The sequence below is a fragment of the Onychomys torridus genome, chromosome 23 (assembly GCF_903995425.1).
Source record: "Onychomys torridus chromosome 23, mOncTor1.1, whole genome shotgun sequence".
Taxonomy (NCBI): Eukaryota; Metazoa; Chordata; class Mammalia; order Rodentia; family Cricetidae; genus Onychomys; species Onychomys torridus.
The window spans coordinates 3007352-3028132 of record NC_050465.1 but is presented as its reverse complement, the minus strand read 5'-3'; the positions used below and the strand labels follow the sequence as shown (position 1 = coordinate 3028132).

The following is a 20781-nucleotide window of genomic DNA, read 5'->3' as shown; positions in this document are numbered from 1 at the left end:
GCAGTTATCTGTATACTCATGTCACAGCAACATTATTTATACACCCAAAATATACACATGGAAGTCCTCCAAATGTCTGTGTACAGGTAAATCAAAATGTGCTATCTAGCCGGGCAGTGGTGGCGCACACTTGTAATCCCAGCACTAGGGAGGTAGAGGCAGGTGGATCTCTGTGAGTTTGAGGCCAGCCTGGTGTACAAAGTGAGTTCCAGGACAGGCTCCAAAGCTACAGAGAAACAAAAACAAACAAACAAAATGTGCTATCTACATATAACAAATTTATGTAGCCTTGAGGAAGAAATTCTGACCACATGCTATGACAATGACTTAAATAAATTTAAGTCGGTCATCAAAGGACAAATATTGTTTGACTACATGAAGTGCCCAGAGTACTCAAAATCACAGAGACAGAAAGAAGAATACAGATAGCAGGAAAAAAGAAATAGAAATCACTGTTTCATGGATTAAGACTGTTGAGTTTGGGAAGCTGAGGCTATCCTGTAACTGGATGGCGGAGGAATCACAACAGAAAAACAAAGACTGCACACTTAACATTTTATATGTATGTTATCAAAGGGTTTTGTTTTTTAAAGCACATTTGACTGTGCACCAAAATTACTCCATGTTTTTACCATGAAGGCCAGAATGTCTGAAATCTAATTAGGTTATGAGTAAATTATCCAAAGTTAAAAGCCTGAAGAAGTTCTTCCTGAAGATGATGAGTTTTCTAATCCTTCTGTTAGAGCCCTCTCTCCCATTCTTCTTGATATGGAAGGAAGCGCATCACCAGAAGCTTCTCTTCTGTGTGCAGAGCTCCCAGAGACATACCTGCTTCCTTCTAGCCAGCTCCTCTTCTTCCCGTCTTTTCCTTTCTTCCTCCTGCTGCCTCCGAAGAATTTCCTCCTGTTGTCTCCGGAGCTCTTCTTGCCTCTTCCGCTCCTCCTCTTCCCTTTTTGCCCTCATTTCTGCCTCTCTTCTCTCCTGCTCTAACTGGAAGTGAGAGAGAATGCCCACTGATTTGACTGCAAACATAGGGGTACCCAAAGCATTCAGTCATTTCGGGTGAGAGGTGCAGATGCTGCCATTCACTTAACAGCACCATGCTGTGCTGCAATGGGGAGGGAAAACCCTGGAAGAACTCTAAGATCCAACATGGAACCAAAATCACTTTTCTGCTCTTCTAAACTACATGCATATTCCTTCCACTTTGGCCACCTCTTCCCTCAATGACTCTACAGCACATCTCTAAGATGTGGGACACAAGTGGCCTACATGCGAGTAACATCAGAAGTGTCCTGAAGTGTATGTATGGTATTTCTTTACTCGTCTCTACACAACACTTCCGAATGGGCTCAAACAGTGCGACTATAAGGTTTCAACAACTACCAGCATGGCTGCTAAGAATGAACGCAGGGCTTACTAATCTCACCCACTGTCAACTACCCTTTTCTTTTCTCACCTGTATTCTAAAAGTCTTACCCAACCCTCCCACTCCAAATTCTGTCTCTATCTGCATTCCTTGGCTCAAAACCTAATCAGTAAAGGGGGTTCGGGGTGGGGGGAGCCAGGCTTATCTGACAGCATTCCTTGCGACGAAAATAAATTCTATCATAAAATGTGCAAGGAACTCATGACGGCCCTGCTCATCTTATTCCTCAGATTGTACCCTGGCTGCAAGTCAAGTGAAATTACTGTTTACTGATTCCTGAATGTTCTCAAATCTATCTAGCTAGGACTATTTCCTCTAAATGCAATTTAATTTTTATATCTGAAAACCCATGCTGAGGCAATATGGCACATGCCTGTAATCCCAGTATTTAGGAAGCAGAGGCAGTAGGACCATCTTAAGTTGGAGGCCAGTTTGGTCTATAGAGTAACTTCTAGAACAGTCAGGACTACAATGGTGAGATCATGAAGTGCAAAGTAACTTAGGAATCGTTGACTATCAAGTGTCACCACCCCCTAAGCTGAGCAGTAGTAGCCCATATATTCTGGACCACCCTGTAAGTGTAACTGCCGCTTGTCTCTCAGACCAGAGAAAGGACTGGTAAACTACTTAAAAGACCTTATTCTCACCTCTATGTCCCTAGCAGAAAGCATGAGGAAACAGGGGATACTAAACTCAACAACTGTAAAGATCTACACTCCCTCTCTCATTTATGGAGACAGCTCTCATCTTTTCACACTCTCTGTAAGATGCATTAATTAGAATCATACCACGCTCTGGTATAGACATCCTCTTTTGGCAAGTTCTAAACCCAAATTCAGGACTGTTAGCTCCTCTAGGATCTAACGATCACGCTGAACATTTCAGATTCATGCCCCAGGATAACAGGAAATAATTATAAAGATTCAATGTAGGACTGCAAGTCACAGATCAAAAATTTAACAATGCAGCAGATATTTTCTATCAGTATTTATGACAAATAAGCCTAACATGAATAATGCAAGTAAAATATACCATGATCATTATTGAGTAATTTAATACTAACCAATTTTAATTGAAGTCTTTAGTTTTTTTTTGGGGGGGGGGGAGAAAAGGGCACAATAAAGTTGGAATACAAATGTACTTATCCCAACTAAGTAGAGGTAAACTAAAAAGAAACTAGGCAGCTATAGGAAAACAAAGACATAACAAAGCCTTGCATCCTACAGCTGGAAAGTACACAGTTGTGAAGAGTAAGTTTCAGACCTTTGCAGCTTTGGCCTTCTCTAGCTGCTGAAGCTGTTCCAGGGAAGGGCCTGGTGTCGTGGTGTCCAGGGGAAGATCCCATACACTACCACCTTCCCAAACTGTAAAACAAAGACAAAACTGAGAAAGATCCAAGAGTGCAGCCTATAGTCACATAACCACAGGCATAATGAACAACTGCTCCCTGAACCTGAAATGTGCTCCATCATAGAAAACTGTTTTGTCTTTGGGAGGAGTATGTGGGGTTGTCTTGCTATACAATCCAAAATAGCCTTGAATGTGAGTTCATCCTGCCTCAATCTCCTAAATGCTGAGATTAAAAGTATGTGCCACCATGTGCCTAGCTGTTTTGCTTTAAAAGAAACTAAGCCAACAGATTCTCATCAATACTCTTCAATACATCACGAAGGTAAGGTCGTATGAGATATTTACTGAGGAACCAATTTCATCCTTGTAATGCTCCATACAAGTACCTGACATGTCCCTCATCTTTACAGATGAACTAATTTTAAAACTTCAAAAGGAATATGGCAAGAATGTGACAACATGGTAATTCCAATTCCAGTGATTCCAAATTCCACAGAGGAAAGATTTCTAGTAGGCATACAAACTCTTAATGCACAACAAGTAGAGACCCAGGTGACTACACACTATATATGTATTAAATGTTACTCAGCTGTTCACCTTATGGTTGTAATGTAAGTTACATCTCTTTAGAGAGACTGGGCAGGTCTTACAAACTACATTTGGTCTTGACTCGGAACCCCTTATATTTACTTCTACATATGGCAAACAAAGCACATGGCCAGATGTAGAAGTAAATATAAGAGGTTCCAAGCCAAGCATGGTGATACATTTCTATAATACCAGCACTCTGGAAGTAGAGCTCTCAGTAGGATCCTAAGTTCAAAGTCAGCCTTGGATACATATTAAATTAAGGCTCCATGAAACCTTGTCTCAAAGAAAAATAAAACACAATAAAATAAAGGCTTCTGAATCAATTATTTTATTGTTAGTTAAGTTTGTTGACACTAATTCTCTATTTTCCTTTTTGTAGTACTAGAGATTCAGTACTAGGTGTTGCAAATGCTAGACAAGTATTTTACCACTGAACTTATAACCCCACACATTATTTTTCTGCATACCTATTACAATATTATCTGTGCAAATTAAATACTGTGTGTATAAAACCAATAGAGTATTTAAAAAGACTTGAATGCATGTAAATTATTTGAGGTAATCAGAAACTCCAAAACATTGAAGACTATTTTAAAATCCTAAGTATAAATGAATACTAAAAACAGAATAATGTGGGCTGCCAAGGTGACTCAGTGGGTAAAAGGTCCTTGTCATCAGGCCTGATGATAAGAGTTTGACTCCTAGCGCTCACAAAGCAGTAGAGAATTGACAGACACAAGTTGTCCTCACCTCTGTGAGTGTACTATGGCACTTGTGCCCACATACACAGACACACACTATACACAAACATACACGTACAAATAAATAAATAAATAATAATTTAAAAAGAATAATACATATGCAGCAGCAGAGTTTTGTTCTAATCTCTTCTTAGGGAAGGTTTCAGAAGGGAGACACTAGGCCCTATACCACCATACTCTGTAGGGTCAATTCTAGAACTATTACTTTAATGGCTAAAACTGTCAAAGTTCATGGTTCCTAAGAATTTAGCAGCCAGTTCCTCTCTCCTATAAGCGCTATTGGTTAGTCAAACTTTCCACTTCTGTGGGTATTATACCTCAGTAACAAAAATGAGCTTAATCCACCAATTATCAAGATTTTAGAAATCCTAACTCCCAAGTTTTCGAGTTTGACACACAAAATATCACAGAACAAGTGAAGACATTCCTTTAAAGTGGGTATTTCTCAGGCTAAAATTCAGCAACACTTGCAAGGTTAGTGTTATTCATCTTTAACTGCAAAAGAGAGAACATTATTACTTAGTTTTATTTCCACACACAAACCCACACACTCCAAAATATGTTTTAGGACTGGAGATTTGGAAAGTGGCCCAGCCCTGGCCTGGCACAGAAGGGTCTGGAGACTGCCGCAGTACCACAAAGAAAACCAAGCAATCTACATTAGTTAGAGCAACACAAACATGACCTGACTCCTACAATTCCAACAATTTACAACTAAATACTTCCCACAGAGCCGTCTGTGGATCTACAACACATGGAGCTTCTTAAAAATCAATAATAATGGATCACTATATCTATGACATTAAAAAATTTAACTATAGATAACTATTACATTCTAAATCCCCTAAGTTGTACTATAAACAAAGCTAAATTTTTACCTGCAGGCTGTGAGGCTGCTGGCTGAAGCTCCCAGATAGAGCCAGTATCCGGCACTGACACAGACCTAGTTACTGAGGGAATGATGTTCTGATCAGATATTCTGCAAAAGGGAAATAAAAAGTCAATGTGTTCCTGTCACTTGGAAAATAAGATAAAGAGGGATATCTAGAGTATTAGTAGGTTTCTGGGTTATCTGGCTAGGAAACATTATTGTTTTGTTGTTACCTTGTTTTGTTTTTCTGAGATAGCATCCCACTATGTAGCCCTGGATGACCTGGAACTCACTATACAGACCAGGCTGACCACAAATTCAGAGATCTATCTGCTTCTGCTTTGCTAATATTAAGCACTATTGTAAAATGATGAAAGCTGGGTGTGGTGGTACATGCCTTCAATCCAAGCTCTTAGAAGACAAGCAGATCTCCGAGTTAGCCTAGTCTATATAATGAGACTCTGTCTTAAAACAATAACAACACCAAGAACTGCATTTCACTTCTGTCTCTAAGGTCTTCCACACATCAGGTTAAACAAGGGTAAATAGTTTACTTACCTTAAAAATAGAGACCAAGCCAGGTATGGTGACACATGCCTTTAATTCTAGCACTTGGGAAACAAAGGCAGGCAGACCTCTGAGTTTGAGGCTAGCCTGGTCTACAGAAAGAGTTCCAGAAGAGCCAGGGCTACACAGAGAAACCATATCTTGAAAAACCAGTAACCTGTTAACCTGCTTGTTTCACAGGATGGGCTAAGCTCACATGAGAAATGTGAAGTACTCTGATTAAGACAGTACAACTTTTTAACAGCAACTGCTGATACAACTTCAGGAGCTGAGACAAACATCCAGAATGAAAATCTGAAGTAGAAGAAAGTGAAGAATGCTTTCATAATTGCTTTGTCCACAGACTTGCCTTAATAGTTTGGGAACGCAGTAAATCATGACCCTGTGTGACCTATCAATCTTTTTTAGAGACAGGATTTCTCTGTGTAGCTTTGGAGCCTGTTCTGGAACTCACTCTGTAGCCCAGGCTGGGCTCAAACTCAGAGATCCACCTGCCTCTGCATCCCAAGTGCTGTGATTAAAGGTGTGCGACACCACTACCCGGCAATCAATCTTTTTTTCAGATATCACGAGTAAAGTGAAAATAAAATCCCATGCTATGGTCTCTTGTTACAGGTTCTTAAGTGTTATCATCACTCTTAGATGATTTTTAAAAATGCTTTTTACATATGTAAAGCCCTCTAGCTTAATGATCTTCAAGTCACACTATTTCTATATATTCCATGAAGACAAGTTTTGTGCAAATATTATGATCTTGAAACTCATAAATTATATCAACTTTCTTAATTCTCTCTCTCTCTCTCTCTCTCTCTCTCTCTCTCTCTCTCTCACACACACACACACACACACACACACACACACACACACACACACAAAGTGACAAATGGAATGACCACCAACCTCATCTTCAGAGCTTGGAACTGCTGGAGAAGAAGAGCCAGCTGCTGCTGTTGCTGAGATGACAAAGCTGCTTTCTGCTGTTGAGCCAAAACCTGTGCATACTGTTGTCTTTAAAAGTGAAAAAAGAAGTGTAACCTATCTACTCATATGTAATTCACATGATTAAAGATTGGAAGACAAAATCCAACTCATCTCCTCCCCAAAACAACAATTAGAAATAACAAATATATTTTACAATTGTATGTGCTAATAGTCACAAGAAATTTTATAATTCACTTCAGAGAGAACTCACAGATGAAGTTTCTAAAGGACAGACACATACATGTGTACATATACATATGAAACAAATGACATGTGTGCTATCTGCATACCACATATCACAGAATGCCAAACACTGGCAAACACCCACAAGATGATCAGTACTGATCCTTTCCCGGACTGTAAGCGACAATAAGCAAATCTGACACCTATTTCCAAATGAAGAACTCTGCAAAATAAAATCATTTCTACAAAGCCTCAAATTTTATGTTTTAGCTTGGAAATTTTTAGCTAACATTTTCCACTAGTTCTGAACATTCCAATAGTAAATCTCTTCAGGTTTGCAGAAGCAACCCCTCTGTGATTTACCAGTAGTCACAAAGAATCTAAAAACAGCTAAGTCAGTGATCCAAGAATGTTCTGCTTCAAACAGGCAGCAGGCCATCAGAGTAGGACAGTGCCAACCCATATGCCAGCACACAGGTTACTTCCTTTCCCCGAGCCCAGTGCTCAGGTGACCAAAGGCTGCAGAACATGAGTTGAGGGCAGTCAGGGTTACATAGCTAAATCCTATCTAAACAACAAAAAAATACGGGGTGATTAACGACTTTAGTGAACCAGTCATCATTCTACACCACTCCTAACAGTGTAAATTTTAATTTCTTCCCACCTTCTCCTCTATATTTTTTTCTTTGTGACCCTCAGAAAGTACTTAATTCTAAAAAATGTTTGTTGGCTTTTTCCTCAGACCCTGAAAATCATAATTAGATGTCATTTTCTGCAATCTTCCCGCATTTAGGGTAAGACTAAAATTGGATGGACAGTGGTATACATGTCACTAATAGGCTACTCAAGTATCACAGAAGCCTTGAGTTCTCACTATAAAAGGTGAGACTTGGGAGCAGATTCTATCTCAGGCTCCTTTGGTGCTGCAGGGCATCCTACTGCATCACTGCTCTTACTGTATTAAGAACTGCTGGTACTGGAGGTGCTGCATCTGGTATAAGGCATTGAGTTCCTGCTGTCTGGTCAGGCGTTCCTGGTCCAATTCTCCCTGAGAGAAAGAAGCACCATGAAACAAACAGCAATGAGCCATTCTCATGTCCCTGAGCATATACACCTAACACAGCACAGTAAACCCAACACCTTTATTTCCTACTCCCACCTTCTACCCTTCACTTAACTAAAAAAACCCCACCATCTTTAAAAACTAAACAGTGCCACCTAGTGCAATAAAGTGGTCCTTTCCAGCATGAGTCACAGAGTCCTCCACTACTTCAAGCTGAATGATGAACACTGTTCTATAGAGCTGTTATTGTAACTGAGAAATTACCCAGCACTCCAAATCTTGGTGGCTTGTTTTAAAGATCATATAGAAATGAGAGAATTAGGATGTTAAGAAAAAGAGTATAAAATGACCTAACAGTTGATGGGATGGTAAGGAACTTAACAGTAGCACACGATCAGTTCATAAAGCTAGGGTATAAATGTCCTTAAAATGTTGAAAATAGGAAGAAAAAAAACACCTCTGAGAACTATTCCTTCAAATAAGGTATTTCTATTATTAATATACAGTAAGTTGGAAAACACAGGCAGCAATAATATTTTCTTTATAGTTCAAAATAATTCCAGTAATATAGCTGAAATTTTGTGGTTTTGTCAAGTTAAAAGAGACAAAGAGGGGTTGGGGATTTCGCTCAGTGGTAAGGTGCTTGCCCAGCAAATGCAAGGCCCTGGGTTCAATCCTCAGCTCAAAAAAAAAAAGAGAGAGAGACAAAGAAAAATATAAGGTCTACAATAATAATAAAAACCTAAGCTAACAGACTGAACCTAGGCAAATCATGCATGAATTTAAATCTTTCTTACATACAGTTTGAAATACAGCATCTGATATATAATGTGTTAGGGCAGGAAGCATCCTAAATTCAGGGACAGGAGTCAACATTTCACATGAAAACCTGGGTTTTAAGAACACTGCTCATGAAGGTCAGTGCTCTTATCAGTGCTACTCGAGGCAAAGGTAGCAGCAGCTAACAAGGAAGCAGAGCCCCCCAAAGGTTTCCTGCTGGATGGGTACAGACTGAGGTTTAGGGATAGCCTCACTGAATAGGAATGTTGGGAGATAGATAAGGAGTAAGGGCATGCTAAGAACCAAGTGAGCAGCTTTTAGCTCCTGACTCGGAAAGATACATCTCAACTTCAAGACAGAAAATAAGGCTCAAACTTATCATGTAAATTAAACCAGTAAGTAATGATATACTATAACTGTCCTTAGGATTTAAAAGAAAACAATACTCAAACATGATGTATGAATCATGGGAGAGAATGCATGATGGTCAGTGAGCCAGCCTATATAATCCTTTAATGACAGAGGCTGTATCATCATCATCATCACCTCTCAAAAACCTACCATGAATGCGTGACCAGTAGCCCTCAATATAGTTGAATAAGTCAATGATGGGTTACTGTAGAAATCTAGTATTCACACTAAATTAAATATGATCATTTTTATCAATGGAGAGCCACTATTCGCTCCAACTTAAGACACATAAATCCTACATAAATACACACCTGGAGACCTCAAATAGCAACTCTACTGAGAAAGGCCAGCCTTAAGAGAAAATATTTCCCAGCTACAGATTTAGGCCCTCAAAATATCATAACACACTAGTGGCACTTATTTTAGGATGAACCTCAAATTTTAAGAAATTGTATTAGCCAGAAAATAAGACGGAACTGGAGGTGAAAGGAAAATGTGCATTTTAAGTAAAGATAATAAGGAATTCACAGAGGCCAAATACTCTGAAACACAGTAGATAAAAGCTTTTACATGAGCTTTGAAAGAGAAGGAGCCAGACCATGAAGGATCTAGTAGTGAGATCAGGGTAAGAGACTGGTCTCATTCTTTTTTTCTTTTTTTTTCTTTTAAATTTTTTAAAGAAAATTATTTATTATGTATCAGTGTTCTGCCTGCATGACAGAAAAGGGGCGCCAGATCTCATTACAGATGGTTGGGAGCCACCATGTGGTTGCTAGGAATTGAACTCAGGACCTCTGGAAAAACAGCCAGAGCTCTTAACCGCTGAGCCATCTTTCCAGCCCTGGTCTCATTCTTTATTGTATAGAAAACCACTGGTAGATATATCAATGCATGCACACAAATGCACAGTAAGTTTTGAAAGAATCATTACTGTTCAGGATATAACTCTCCCATTCAAAAATGTCCATTACCATTTCAATTTCCTTCTATGAAAATACTGGGCTGGGTATATGCCTATAATCCTAACAACTCAGTAGGACCAGGAGAACTACTACAAGTTTGAGGCCAACTTGGTCCTTGGTCTGCAGAGCAAGTTCTAGGCTGACCAGTCATACTACAAGATCTTGTCTCAATGAAAGAAAAGAAAAAGAGAAACTACCATTCTTTCCTCCTTTACTGCAATCTTGGGTTGTCATTCAAAGAGAAACAAGTACTCCTGTATCTATTGTGCATCCCAGGCCAGCAGGAAGATACTCACCATATGAGGAGGAGGAGCTGGGCCTGGAGAGAAAGGAACCCTTCCCCACATTTTCATGATATCACCAAGAGGCTGGAAGCTTTCATCACATGCTCTCTTCACAAGCAAAGACATAGTAAAATAGCCTGCCTGAAACCATTCAGCCATCTCCTGATTGTTAAAGGGACCTGAACACAAGGGCAGTAAGAATCTTGTCAGGCTCAAAGATAAATATATTCCTGGATCTCATGTTCACACAAAATATAGTATCTTAGCTTACTACAAATAGTTTTATTATTAGATACAACAAAGATAAATTTTGAAATACACTGTTTTGTCTGTTTCACAGAGCCTGGACTTAAGAGCCAGGACCTTACTCATTCTCAGCAAGCGCTCTACTGCTGAGCTTCATCCCTGAGCAAGCTCCACTTTCACACATTCTCAATTGTCATCAATGCTTTAATGACTATAAGCAGCACAACTGTCCCGCCCTCTAAACTACTCACAGAAGAGCTGGTAAATACTTGCTGGCTTTGCATCACTGCAGTGTAGAGAATATAAATGTTCAGTGCTAAACATATTCTCCAATTTTTGTTATGTTCTGCTGGAAGTTAGTGATTATGGGATAAAAATATAAAATACGAGCAATAACCAACTGAACTAAGGCAAATTACAATTTATTTACCCAACTAGACTAAATGTGACCTTGAGAAAAAAAATAGCATTCTTTAATGGATGACTTTTAAACACAAAATTTTACAGAACATATAGACTAATTCAATATTTTCTAGGCATTAAAAAAAATTTTTTTTTTAAATGTAAATGGGTGTTTTGCCTGTAGAAATGTCTGTGCAGCACCTACAGCCTAGTGTCCATAGAGGCCAGAAGAGGGTGTGGTATCCCCCAAACTTAAGTTACAGGTGTCTCTAAGCCACCATGTGGTTGCTGGGAGTCAACTTGGGTCCTCTGGAAGAGCAGTGAGTGCTTTTAACTATGAGTCATTTATCTAGAAATCCCTTCTAATTGTCATACATATATGTTCTCTGACTACCACAGAACCAATACACACACACACACACACACACACACACACACACACACACACACACACACACACCAACAACAGAATACTAACAGGAAAATCTCTAGCTTAGAAGCCAAAAACACTTCCAAATAATTGATGAGTAAAAAGTGTGTGTGTGAGCATGTACACTTCACATACACTTAAGTATAAACCACGACTGATTTAAATTTAATCCTGGAATACAAGGATGGTTCATTCAATTTATGAAAATTCAACAATAAGCTAAATATAGTGGTGTATGTCTTTAATCTCAGTATTTGGTGGGGAGGGATTACCAATATTTTATACCGCATTACATGTGGCAAAAGACTATTTCAGTTGTTTTGTTTTGTTTTTTGAGACAGGGTTTCTCTGTGTAGTTTTGGAGCCTGTCCTCAAACTCACAAAGATCCACCTGCCTCTGCCTCCCGAGTACTGGGATTACAGGCGTGCACCACAGCCGCCCGGCTCTGACTATTTCAGTTGGTGCAGAAAATTTTAATACCTTTTCATATTAAGGAAGGGGGCACTCACTTCAGGAGCACATATACTAAAATAATGGAATGATATAATAGAGATTATTAGCATGGCCCCTGCACAAGGATGACACCCAAGCTTGTAAAGTATTCTGTATTTTTTTTTCTGACCTCCATATATGATAAAAAAAAAAAAAAAAACTGAAATAAAAGCACCAAGAACAACAAAAAGAAGAAAAAGAAGAAGGTGGAGGGTGGACAGAGCAGGTAAAGATGCTTACCACTAAGCCTAACAACTTGATTTAAGATTTCTGGGAACTACATAGTAGAAGAGAATCAACACTTGCAAGATGTCCTCTGACTTCCACCCCATGTGTGCCCCATACATTTACTTACACACACACACACACACACACACACACACACACACACACACACACAATCTTTCAGCAGTTAAAAGCACTTATTGTTCTGGCAAAAGATGCAGGTTTGGGTTCCAGCACCTGCTGTGGATATCACTCTGTATGCTATGAATGTGTTGCTCTGATTTGGTTGATAAATAAAATGCTGATTAGCCAATAGCCAGGCAGGAAGTATAGTATAGGCAGGATAAGCAGAGAGGAGATTCTGGGAACAGGAAGGCAAAGTCAGGAGTTGCCAGCCAGACACAAAGAAAGCAAGATGTAAAGATACCAGTAAGCCATAAGCCGCGTGGCAACATATAGATTTATAGAAATGGGTTAATTAAGTATAAGATCTAGCTAGCAAGAAGTCTGAGCGATTAGGCCAAACAGTTTTAATTAATATAAGCGTCTGTGTGTTTATTTGTGTCTGAGTGGCTGCATGCCTGGGTGGGTCTGGAGAAAATTCTAGCTACAAGCACCCACATGGCAGCTCACAAACACCTGGACCTTCATGGAGGCACCAGGGGACTGACACCTCTGGCTTCTGTGGACACCTGCACACATGTGCTTATATACCCCCTCCACATACACACATAATTAAAAATAACAAGAAAAAAATTTAAAGATACTTAAAATGACTATGGCAAGCAAGATGGTTCAGTAAGGATGGGCACTTGCCACACAAATCTAGTGACCTGAGTTCTGCCCTAGGAACCCATGGAAAGGTGGAAGGAGAGAACCAATTCCACAGAGTTGTCCTCTGACCTTGCACATCATGTAAATATATAAACAATGATAATAAATAATTAACTTTTTAAAAAGATAATGATCTATCCCCAGATACACACAACCATGCCTGGTAGAATGATTCTGTCTACTGGCTTCATTATTTCTAGTTACTTAGGAAGGCTGGGGCAGAGGCCTTCATACCAAAAGTGTGAAATCAATATGATTAACACAACATGACATTGTCTCAAAAAGGGGACAGAGGCTGAAAAAAGGAAAAAAATTAGATATAAACACAGGTAAAGATGCTCAACACAGCAATCAAAACTACAAAAATTGTAACAATCCAGGTTTGGGGGAAGACATCCTTAATACCAGAACTCTTAAAGCTAAACAGGAGAATGAAGAGTTGGAGGACATCCGGGGATTACAAGACACCCCCACACACACACACCAAAAAACAAACCAAAAACCTACATACAAAGAAATATCCTAGTAACTACAAAATAATAATAAAAGCTAGAAAGGATGTAGACAAATTAGAATCTTGTGTCCCTTTGGTAAAAACATCCAACAGTACGGATGTTTTTTATACAGCTCTCACAGGACATTGTCACAAAGTGCTATGCTAAAACCAACACTATCATACCAATAAGCAACTCTGAAGATCTTAACAGCAGAAATGAACTGACTCGGATACTTTACAGCACTGTCTCCTCTAATCTAACTTATTCAAATCATTTAGGGGATTCATTTGTAATACTGTTGTCTTTTCTTAGTCATTTTAGTAATTCTCTGCTGTTACACCAAGTCCACTTTGGCAACCAGTCAAGGTTCTCCAACACTGCTGCTATTGCTTTCTGCTGGTCTGGGTATCGAAGCACAGAGAACCATCTGCCTCTTATCTACATCATAATGTACCGATCTCTTACCCAGCTGGGATGTGTGAAGCTCAGATAGTGCACAAAGCCTTTTGCTGACACTTCTGCCATTTTAGTCATCACTCTTTACCTGTGTTTATTTCCCTTGTATTTACAAAGAAAGTCTATTGACTTTGTTTCTTATTATGCAAACTAACATTGAACAATCAGAAATCCCTTCTCAGGAGGTTCTGGAAGTGACACAGACATGTCAGTATTTAAAGTGAAGAGAGTCACTCACCTTGGATCTCCCCCTGAGGGTCTTTGTAATACCACTTTTGCATTGCTTCATGCATCAGTGGGACTGACACCCCTTTAGCTCTGTGCTCCTGCAGTTTTGATGTCAATCTCTCATCATCTAGTGCACTGTCTTGGAGATAAGCCACCATCTTCTCAGCTTGCTAGTGACACAAGATAAAGGGACAGAGGAAACAAATGATCCAGAATTAATATTATAAGGCTAGTAATAATCTTCACTGTTTAACTACTTGATTTATAAAAGACATTATGCAAGAAACAAAACAATTAACAACCTGATCCCATTTTATAAGAGAAAAAAATTATGGATCAAAGAACCAAAATAAACCAACTACACTGAAATACAAACTGGTATGGATCAAAACCTAGGCTTCAAATACGGATTTAAAATATGCTGCTGGCCCATTAGATTATTTTCACAAACCTGCACGTCTGCATAAAGAATAAAAGACTCAATAATATAATTACAAATAAGTTAGTCTACAAGTCTCACTAATACATTACTAACCCTTCCTTCTACATTTCCTGTCTCTAACCATAACACCCTGAAGGAAAGAGAAATTCTTTTGTAGAAAATCAACTCATCATTTACTTTTCATGTGACAATGTTACACACAGTTTTTGGGAAACATAAGACATGAATAAAAATGGTAACATCCTGAGACTTTTAACCATCGTCCCAGCTATACTTGAAGTAAAAAACACAGAAGACACAGGGACCATCCACAGCTGCTTGTATTCACCATTTTTAGCATTCCATTTATGTCCAAAAAGAAAAGAAAAGAAAACAGCTAAGGGCAATCTCAGAAGAGCAAAAAATAACCTGACATAATGACTACTACATAGCAGAAACTTAAAAGCATGAAATGATCTGAAAGACAATTACTCACACGAACATTAAATAACCAAACAATTTTTCCAGTACTTTAGACCTAGTGCATAAGACTTTTGTATTGGGATATTCATGGAAGCTTGAGAGGAGATGACAGAGTAACCTGATTTCACCTGTTCCAAGTGTTTGAGGCCCTCCTCATCATCTGGCTCTGTGGGAACATCGCCTACACCAGGAGCTTCGCTGGCTGCTGTCTCAACTGGCTGTGAGGCAGAAGCAGGAGTGGGACCGGGAGGTGGAAGGATGAGGAGAGGAGAGGCTGCATCTGGAGGGAGCTGGGCCGAAGGCTGCTGGGAGGCAGGCACTGTTTCTATCGGGAAAGAATGTCGAGTAATGAATGTTCTTGGAAAGCTGGAGACAGCTCAAGGTTAATCCTACATTAAGTGGAGCAGTCTGCTGGGTACGCCCACCCGGGATGTCAACCTGAAGCTACTTCCTAGGGAGAAGTGCAGTATTTCTCCCTAGGATGACAGAAGAGTTTAAAAGTCCATAAAGGTTCTTTCCAGCTGTGTCACCATAGCATCTAGCCAATAGTTAGTGGTGTCAGTCAGTCTACTCCATTCTTTGTAACAGGCCTCTAAATAGTAAAGATTACTATACTTCATCAAAATGTTTACGGGAAATACCTGTAATAATACCTATCTCAAATGGTAATATGGTGCATGCTATAAGAGTCTCAACAGTGCAGAGTGTTTTTAAGACCAGAAATTGTAAAAGTGATTTTGCCTTGGTCCCCCCCTCTTTTTTTTGGGGGGGGGGGACAGACTTTTTTAGAACTCACTCTGTAGACCAGGCTGGCCTTGAATTCAAGAGATCAATCTCGCTTTGCCTCCTAATTGGCTAGGATTAAAGGAGTGAGCCACCACTGCCCAGTTTAAATATATATATTATATTATATATAAGATATATATATATATATATACATATATATATATATATATATATGTTTTTTTTTCCCCATATGGCAGCTCACAACTGTCTAGGGTATCTGACACCCTCACACAGATATGAATGCAAGCAAAACACCAATGCACACAAATTTAAATAAATAAAAATATATAAATAGGGGCTGGAGAGATGGCTCAGTGGTTAAGAACACTGGTTGTTCTTCCAGAGGTCCTGAGTTCAATTCCCAGCAACCATGTGGTGGCTCACAACCATCTGTAATGAGATCTGGTGCCCTCTTCTGACCTGCAGGCATATGTGCAGGCAGAACACTATACATAATAAAATAAGATTTACCATATGGGTATTGAGATTTGAACCCAGGACCTCTGGAAGAACAGCCAGTGTTCTTAATCACCAAGTTATCTCTCCAGGCCTTGCCTTGGTTCCTAGTTCTAACCTCTCAGTATGCAGGCTCCTAAAACAAATGTGGAAGATGGTGTAACTAAACCAAATTTCTCCTTTAAAACCTTAGCTGTTAAATCAAAAAGAGCCTCTTCAAATGCGTACTCCCCTCAAGCATTGCCAAACTGTTCTTAAATTTGGTCTAGATATGCTGCCTCTGCATGACCACCACCTACACCTGATAGCCAGGACTTCCATTTGCCCCTTCTCACCAGTAAAGCACCCTGTTGAAGACGCACAGTGACACAAAACTGCCAGATTCATAGACTTCCTCTTGCCATTAGTAGCTAATCTCTGGAGCAGATGACATTACTGACCCGATTCTAAGCTTGAATGGTTTCCTTCCTGCACTTGTAAGCCATACTTTTGCCTCCCAAGGGAATTCTCTGGTTCCTACCGCTAAAGCTACCTACATCTTAAAAGCACCGTTGTTGTGCATTTCTTTGATTATTCTCGTAAGTACTTAAACATTGCATTGCATGGCTGATGTTGAAGGACTCAGTCATCCTAAGAGTCTGCCCTTGGTGACACGGCCTGCTAGACTTGGGCCCTGTTACGTGGTGCCCTCGTAGTTTCAGCATCAGCATCAGCCCACCCCTTTTTAAAGAAACAGGTGCCATGTGTGCTAAGAAGGTTGGTAGAAAACATAATTAGAACTTAGATTTGATAGCTTTGTGGAGGGTATGGAGATAATTGGGCTACTGTGTGACCTCAGCTTCTGAGCAACACGAGGAGGTAGGCAGTGCACTTGTAAACTGAGGTAGTGGTAGATGAGATTTTAGTCAGAAACAGACGAGCTTACTGATTATCCGTCATGGTGGGAAAGAGGCAAGATGGCTAAGGTGGTACAGGAGATGAGGTGCCGGGAAACAAGGAGAAGCTGAAGAGCCCACGAGAAAGAGGACTGATTGAATCAGGTGAGAACACTGACAAATTTAGTTAACACTAGAGAAGATGTGTAAAGACTTGCTTTCTAGCCAAAGTGAGGACGGTCTTTTAGACTGGCCGAGGTGCTCTTTCTGTTCCCTTGGGACAACGGCATTTGGTGTGAAGTTGAATATATGATACTAGATGAAAGGCAACTGTCTGCTATGGGAATCCAACAACTACAGAGAACCCCAGCTAAATGGACAAGTGCAGTCAAGACAGCTCTATCTATCAATCACCTTGAAGCTGAGGCTCTTATCGCCGCTCTTGCAGATCTTAACCGTTTTTATTAATTTTGAGATTAGGAGATCCGAGGAAAGCAACTGCATTTACTGGTAATGGTATCTATTCCAATCATCTTCCCTTGAAAACAGTTCCATGGGGTTAAGTAAAAGCTGTCAGACCAGTGACCACTGGTCTCAGCAAAATCCCGTTTCAGGTACGCTCTTATAAATACATACCATCCCCTCTGCTGGGGCCCTTGACTGGGAGACTCTTTTCTCCCCGAGTCTCTTCTTCAGGTTGTTCCACTTGTTCAGCTTTGGGCTCCTCTCTCCTCTCCAACTGTGGTGCTTCTTGAGGCTGGTGATCTGAAGGGGTGCCTGGCCTAGCAGATGATAATGACGTCTGGGGTACTTCTTCATTAGCTTCTGGAACACAAAGTATGAGTAAGCACATTCAGGGGGGTTTCTGTTTAAACAAGGTCCAGGATGACAAACATCAGCCTTACCAGCTCCTGCTCTGTCTGTCTTTCCTCCCTCGTTCTTATTTGCCTTAGCGGGTTCTTTGGCCTCTTCGTTATGGCTGCCGTCAGAGTCAGAGCGCTCTTCTCCCTCCTCCACAGGTCTGAAGTCCACTTCCTGCTCTTCAGGAATAGGCTCTTTCTGCACTTTCTGTAGCAAGAAAGTAAAACCAAAGGCTGATGGCACATCTGGCTTTGGTTAAGGTCAGCACCTGTCATGACATTTAAAACAGCTTTCTTACTTTTAGAGAGAGGAATGCTCCAGAGGAGTCAAACGTGCCCATTTCTTCTTCGGCGTCCTCCAAACACCACTCTGGCAAGCTATCCCTGTCGTCGTCTATGCTCCCACTGCCAGAGCGCACCCTTCGGTAACCTCGCTCATCATCTCGATCTCGAAAATCAAACTCAAATCTCCGGCGGCGTTCCATGTGTTCTCGCCAGCCTGTAGAACGAGGGCCATCTGAGTTGAGGAGGAGGACAGAAACCTTAGGAAAGGTTTATGACAGTATTTGAAAAAGAAAATCATGGATATGAAATAAAGAGAACTACAACTAAGAGCAAATTCTAACGCATCAGCCTTCTAAAGAGAAAATCAGGAGCCCTGAGCTAGGAGTATTTTCCATCACTAAGTGACAACGGTATTTACCTTCAAAGTTTGGAGCATGATACAAAGTCAGCTTTAAAAGATAAATTCAGGGCTGGGCAGTGATGGCACACGCCTTTAATCCCAGCACTCGGCAGGCAGAGCCAGGTGGATCTCTGAGTTCGAGGCCAGCCTAGTCTACAGAGTGAGATCCAGGACAGCCAGGGATACACAGAGAAACCCTGTCTTGAAACCTCCCACCAAAAAAGATAAATTTAGAACAAAGCACACTGAGAGGATACGATATTCAAAGTATGCACTCTGAATAATTAAGCATTTGGTGAGCACTGGCTAATTACTTGTATGGCCCACTCCTAGCCGAGACTTGCATTGCCTGTCTTTCGGAATTCAAGCTCATGCCTTCTCTTTGGTAGATATTAAAGCAGTACCCTTCTTCCTACAAAAACATCACTCTGAATTATATTAGTTCCTGTGTCAACTCATAATATCAAACTCACTGTGCCTAATTAGCAGTGCTAACTTCTCATTTTTAGTTCTGATCTCCCACAAAAACAAAACCCTGCATTTGGGCACTGGCAGGCTTTATCTGGCCCCCAGTTCAGCATCCCTGCTGCTCTGCCACTGCACTGCACTTCCTCCCTTCCACTTCCCCCGTCTACTACCGCAGGGGCATTCCGGAATCCAGCCTAGCATACTATTCACTGAATCCACTTGCCAACAGAAAAAGACCGCCTGCTCAAGGTATTTTTCTAAGACAAAAGTACTCTTTTAAGAAGAGAAGGGAAGTTCCTGCTACATCTGTCCAACTCCCATCTAAGAGTCACAAATGGAATGATGGTTTCTAACCTCTAAATTTTCTAGTCTTGACTCTTACTCTGTTGAGAGATACAGGAGTGAAAATGAGGCCAAAGTAAAATGCTCTAACTCCTGGGCCAAATGTGCTAGAACCAGCAATCTAAAAACTACTGTGGAAAGGAAGGGGAGGGGAGAACAACACTGTGGAAAATATTAAGATGCCAAATACGGGTAGAAACTTAAGGTGTTCAAAAAAGACAGATCCTCTCCTATGTAAAACATTTACTACCTGCTGAGAGCCCAGAATTGTATATACGCTTTGTTTAAATGTAAGGCTAGAGCTATTGCTCAAAAGGAGTCTTCATGATCAAGTGTTGGATTCCAGAGTCGGCTGTCCACTGCTATCACTTCTAAACAGTCTAAGTATGCACACTGATAGGAATCTAGCCTTCGAGGCACTCAGCTCCTGTTTCCCTCTTACTGAGTTTCCTAAGTTCATCTCCCAGAGTGGAGGCTTCCCTGTCCACTGAGCCCTCTCTCCAGCTATATCCAACTGTGATCCCTGCTTTAATAAAACTACATCGCATACGCTAGCTTACCAAGAGTTAGTAAAATTTTACTCATAAAACTAAATATATCAAGTGAGGCAGACAATTCATTAAGGCTGACCACAGCTTTACGCGGGCTTTACATCTAGAATAAAGTCAGAAATTTTCAGAAGATACATCAATTTAAAATACTATACTGAAAATTTTACTCTAATTCTAATAAAAGATTAACTATTAAGAGGTGGAAATTAACTTATAACAACTAAGTGATCACACTAGATTTTTAATATGCCAGGTTTAAAGGTAAAATGTATTTTAAAAACAGAAAGCACAGGAGTTTTTCCAGGTCTCTTTTATCTTTATCCCATAAAACATCTTGTAAAAATACATGGACAAAGGGGGCAGGAACAGACTGTGAGGCTGACAACAAAATGGATACAAAAAACAAATGAAGGCGAAAGACGGGAAAAGATGAGGGGAACCGTGTATGACCGAGTTCTAAGGTGCTGGGGAGGACAGCAGTAGAAGACGACACTGAAGGCCCTAACTCCTTCAACAGACTGACTCTACATCACATGCTTGGGCTCAGAAGCACTGCTCATCTTCCAAAACATTCACCTTGTTTGTTTCTGACCAGCCAGAATTTCTCTTCTCCTTCAGCCCAGATTCTGTCCATTCTTCACTAAATGCTGTGGGGAACGTAAGTCTACAACCCCTCTCCTTATAGGCAAGATCAGCACAGAATGCTGTAATGCCCTGAAGAGGATTATGACATGTGGTTGCCTAGGATACAGACTGATGAGAACTACCTGGATCCTATGAATTAAACAATGCCCACTCATGACAGAAAGC

At 40.3% G+C, this 20781-nt stretch overlaps 1 protein-coding gene and 1 non-coding gene across 5 annotated transcripts in view; one reads left to right on the top strand and one right to left on the bottom strand.

The window, feature by feature from the left end:
• The window catches only part of Gigyf2 (GRB10 interacting GYF protein 2), a 127543-nt gene that overhangs the window by 29872 nt on the left and 76890 nt on the right, over nt 1-20781 (bottom strand). For 2 of the 4 annotated variants that reach the window (XM_036173789.1, XM_036173793.1), the window contains 11 exons: nt 18225-18442; nt 17971-18133; nt 17702-17890; nt 15077-15273; nt 14055-14214; nt 10246-10412; nt 7690-7781; nt 6470-6577; nt 5010-5110; nt 2693-2793; nt 829-990 (listed from right to left, as the gene is read on the bottom strand). In XM_036173789.1, the coding sequence (XP_036029682.1) occupies nt 829-990; nt 2693-2793; nt 5010-5110; nt 6470-6577; nt 7690-7781; nt 10246-10412; nt 14055-14214; nt 15077-15273; nt 17702-17890; nt 17971-18133; nt 18225-18442 (1658 nt within the window). The remainder of the gene's footprint in view (nt 1-828; nt 991-2692; nt 2794-5009; nt 5111-6469; nt 6578-7689; nt 7782-10245; nt 10413-14054; nt 14215-15076; nt 15274-17701; nt 17891-17970; nt 18134-18224; nt 18443-20781) is intronic. The other 2 variants (XM_036173790.1, XM_036173792.1) reach the window with 2 other exon arrangements.
• LOC118573544 lies at nt 11814-11925 on the top strand. The gene has a single exon (XR_004943653.1). It is a non-coding gene; the product is annotated as a U6 spliceosomal RNA (small nuclear RNA).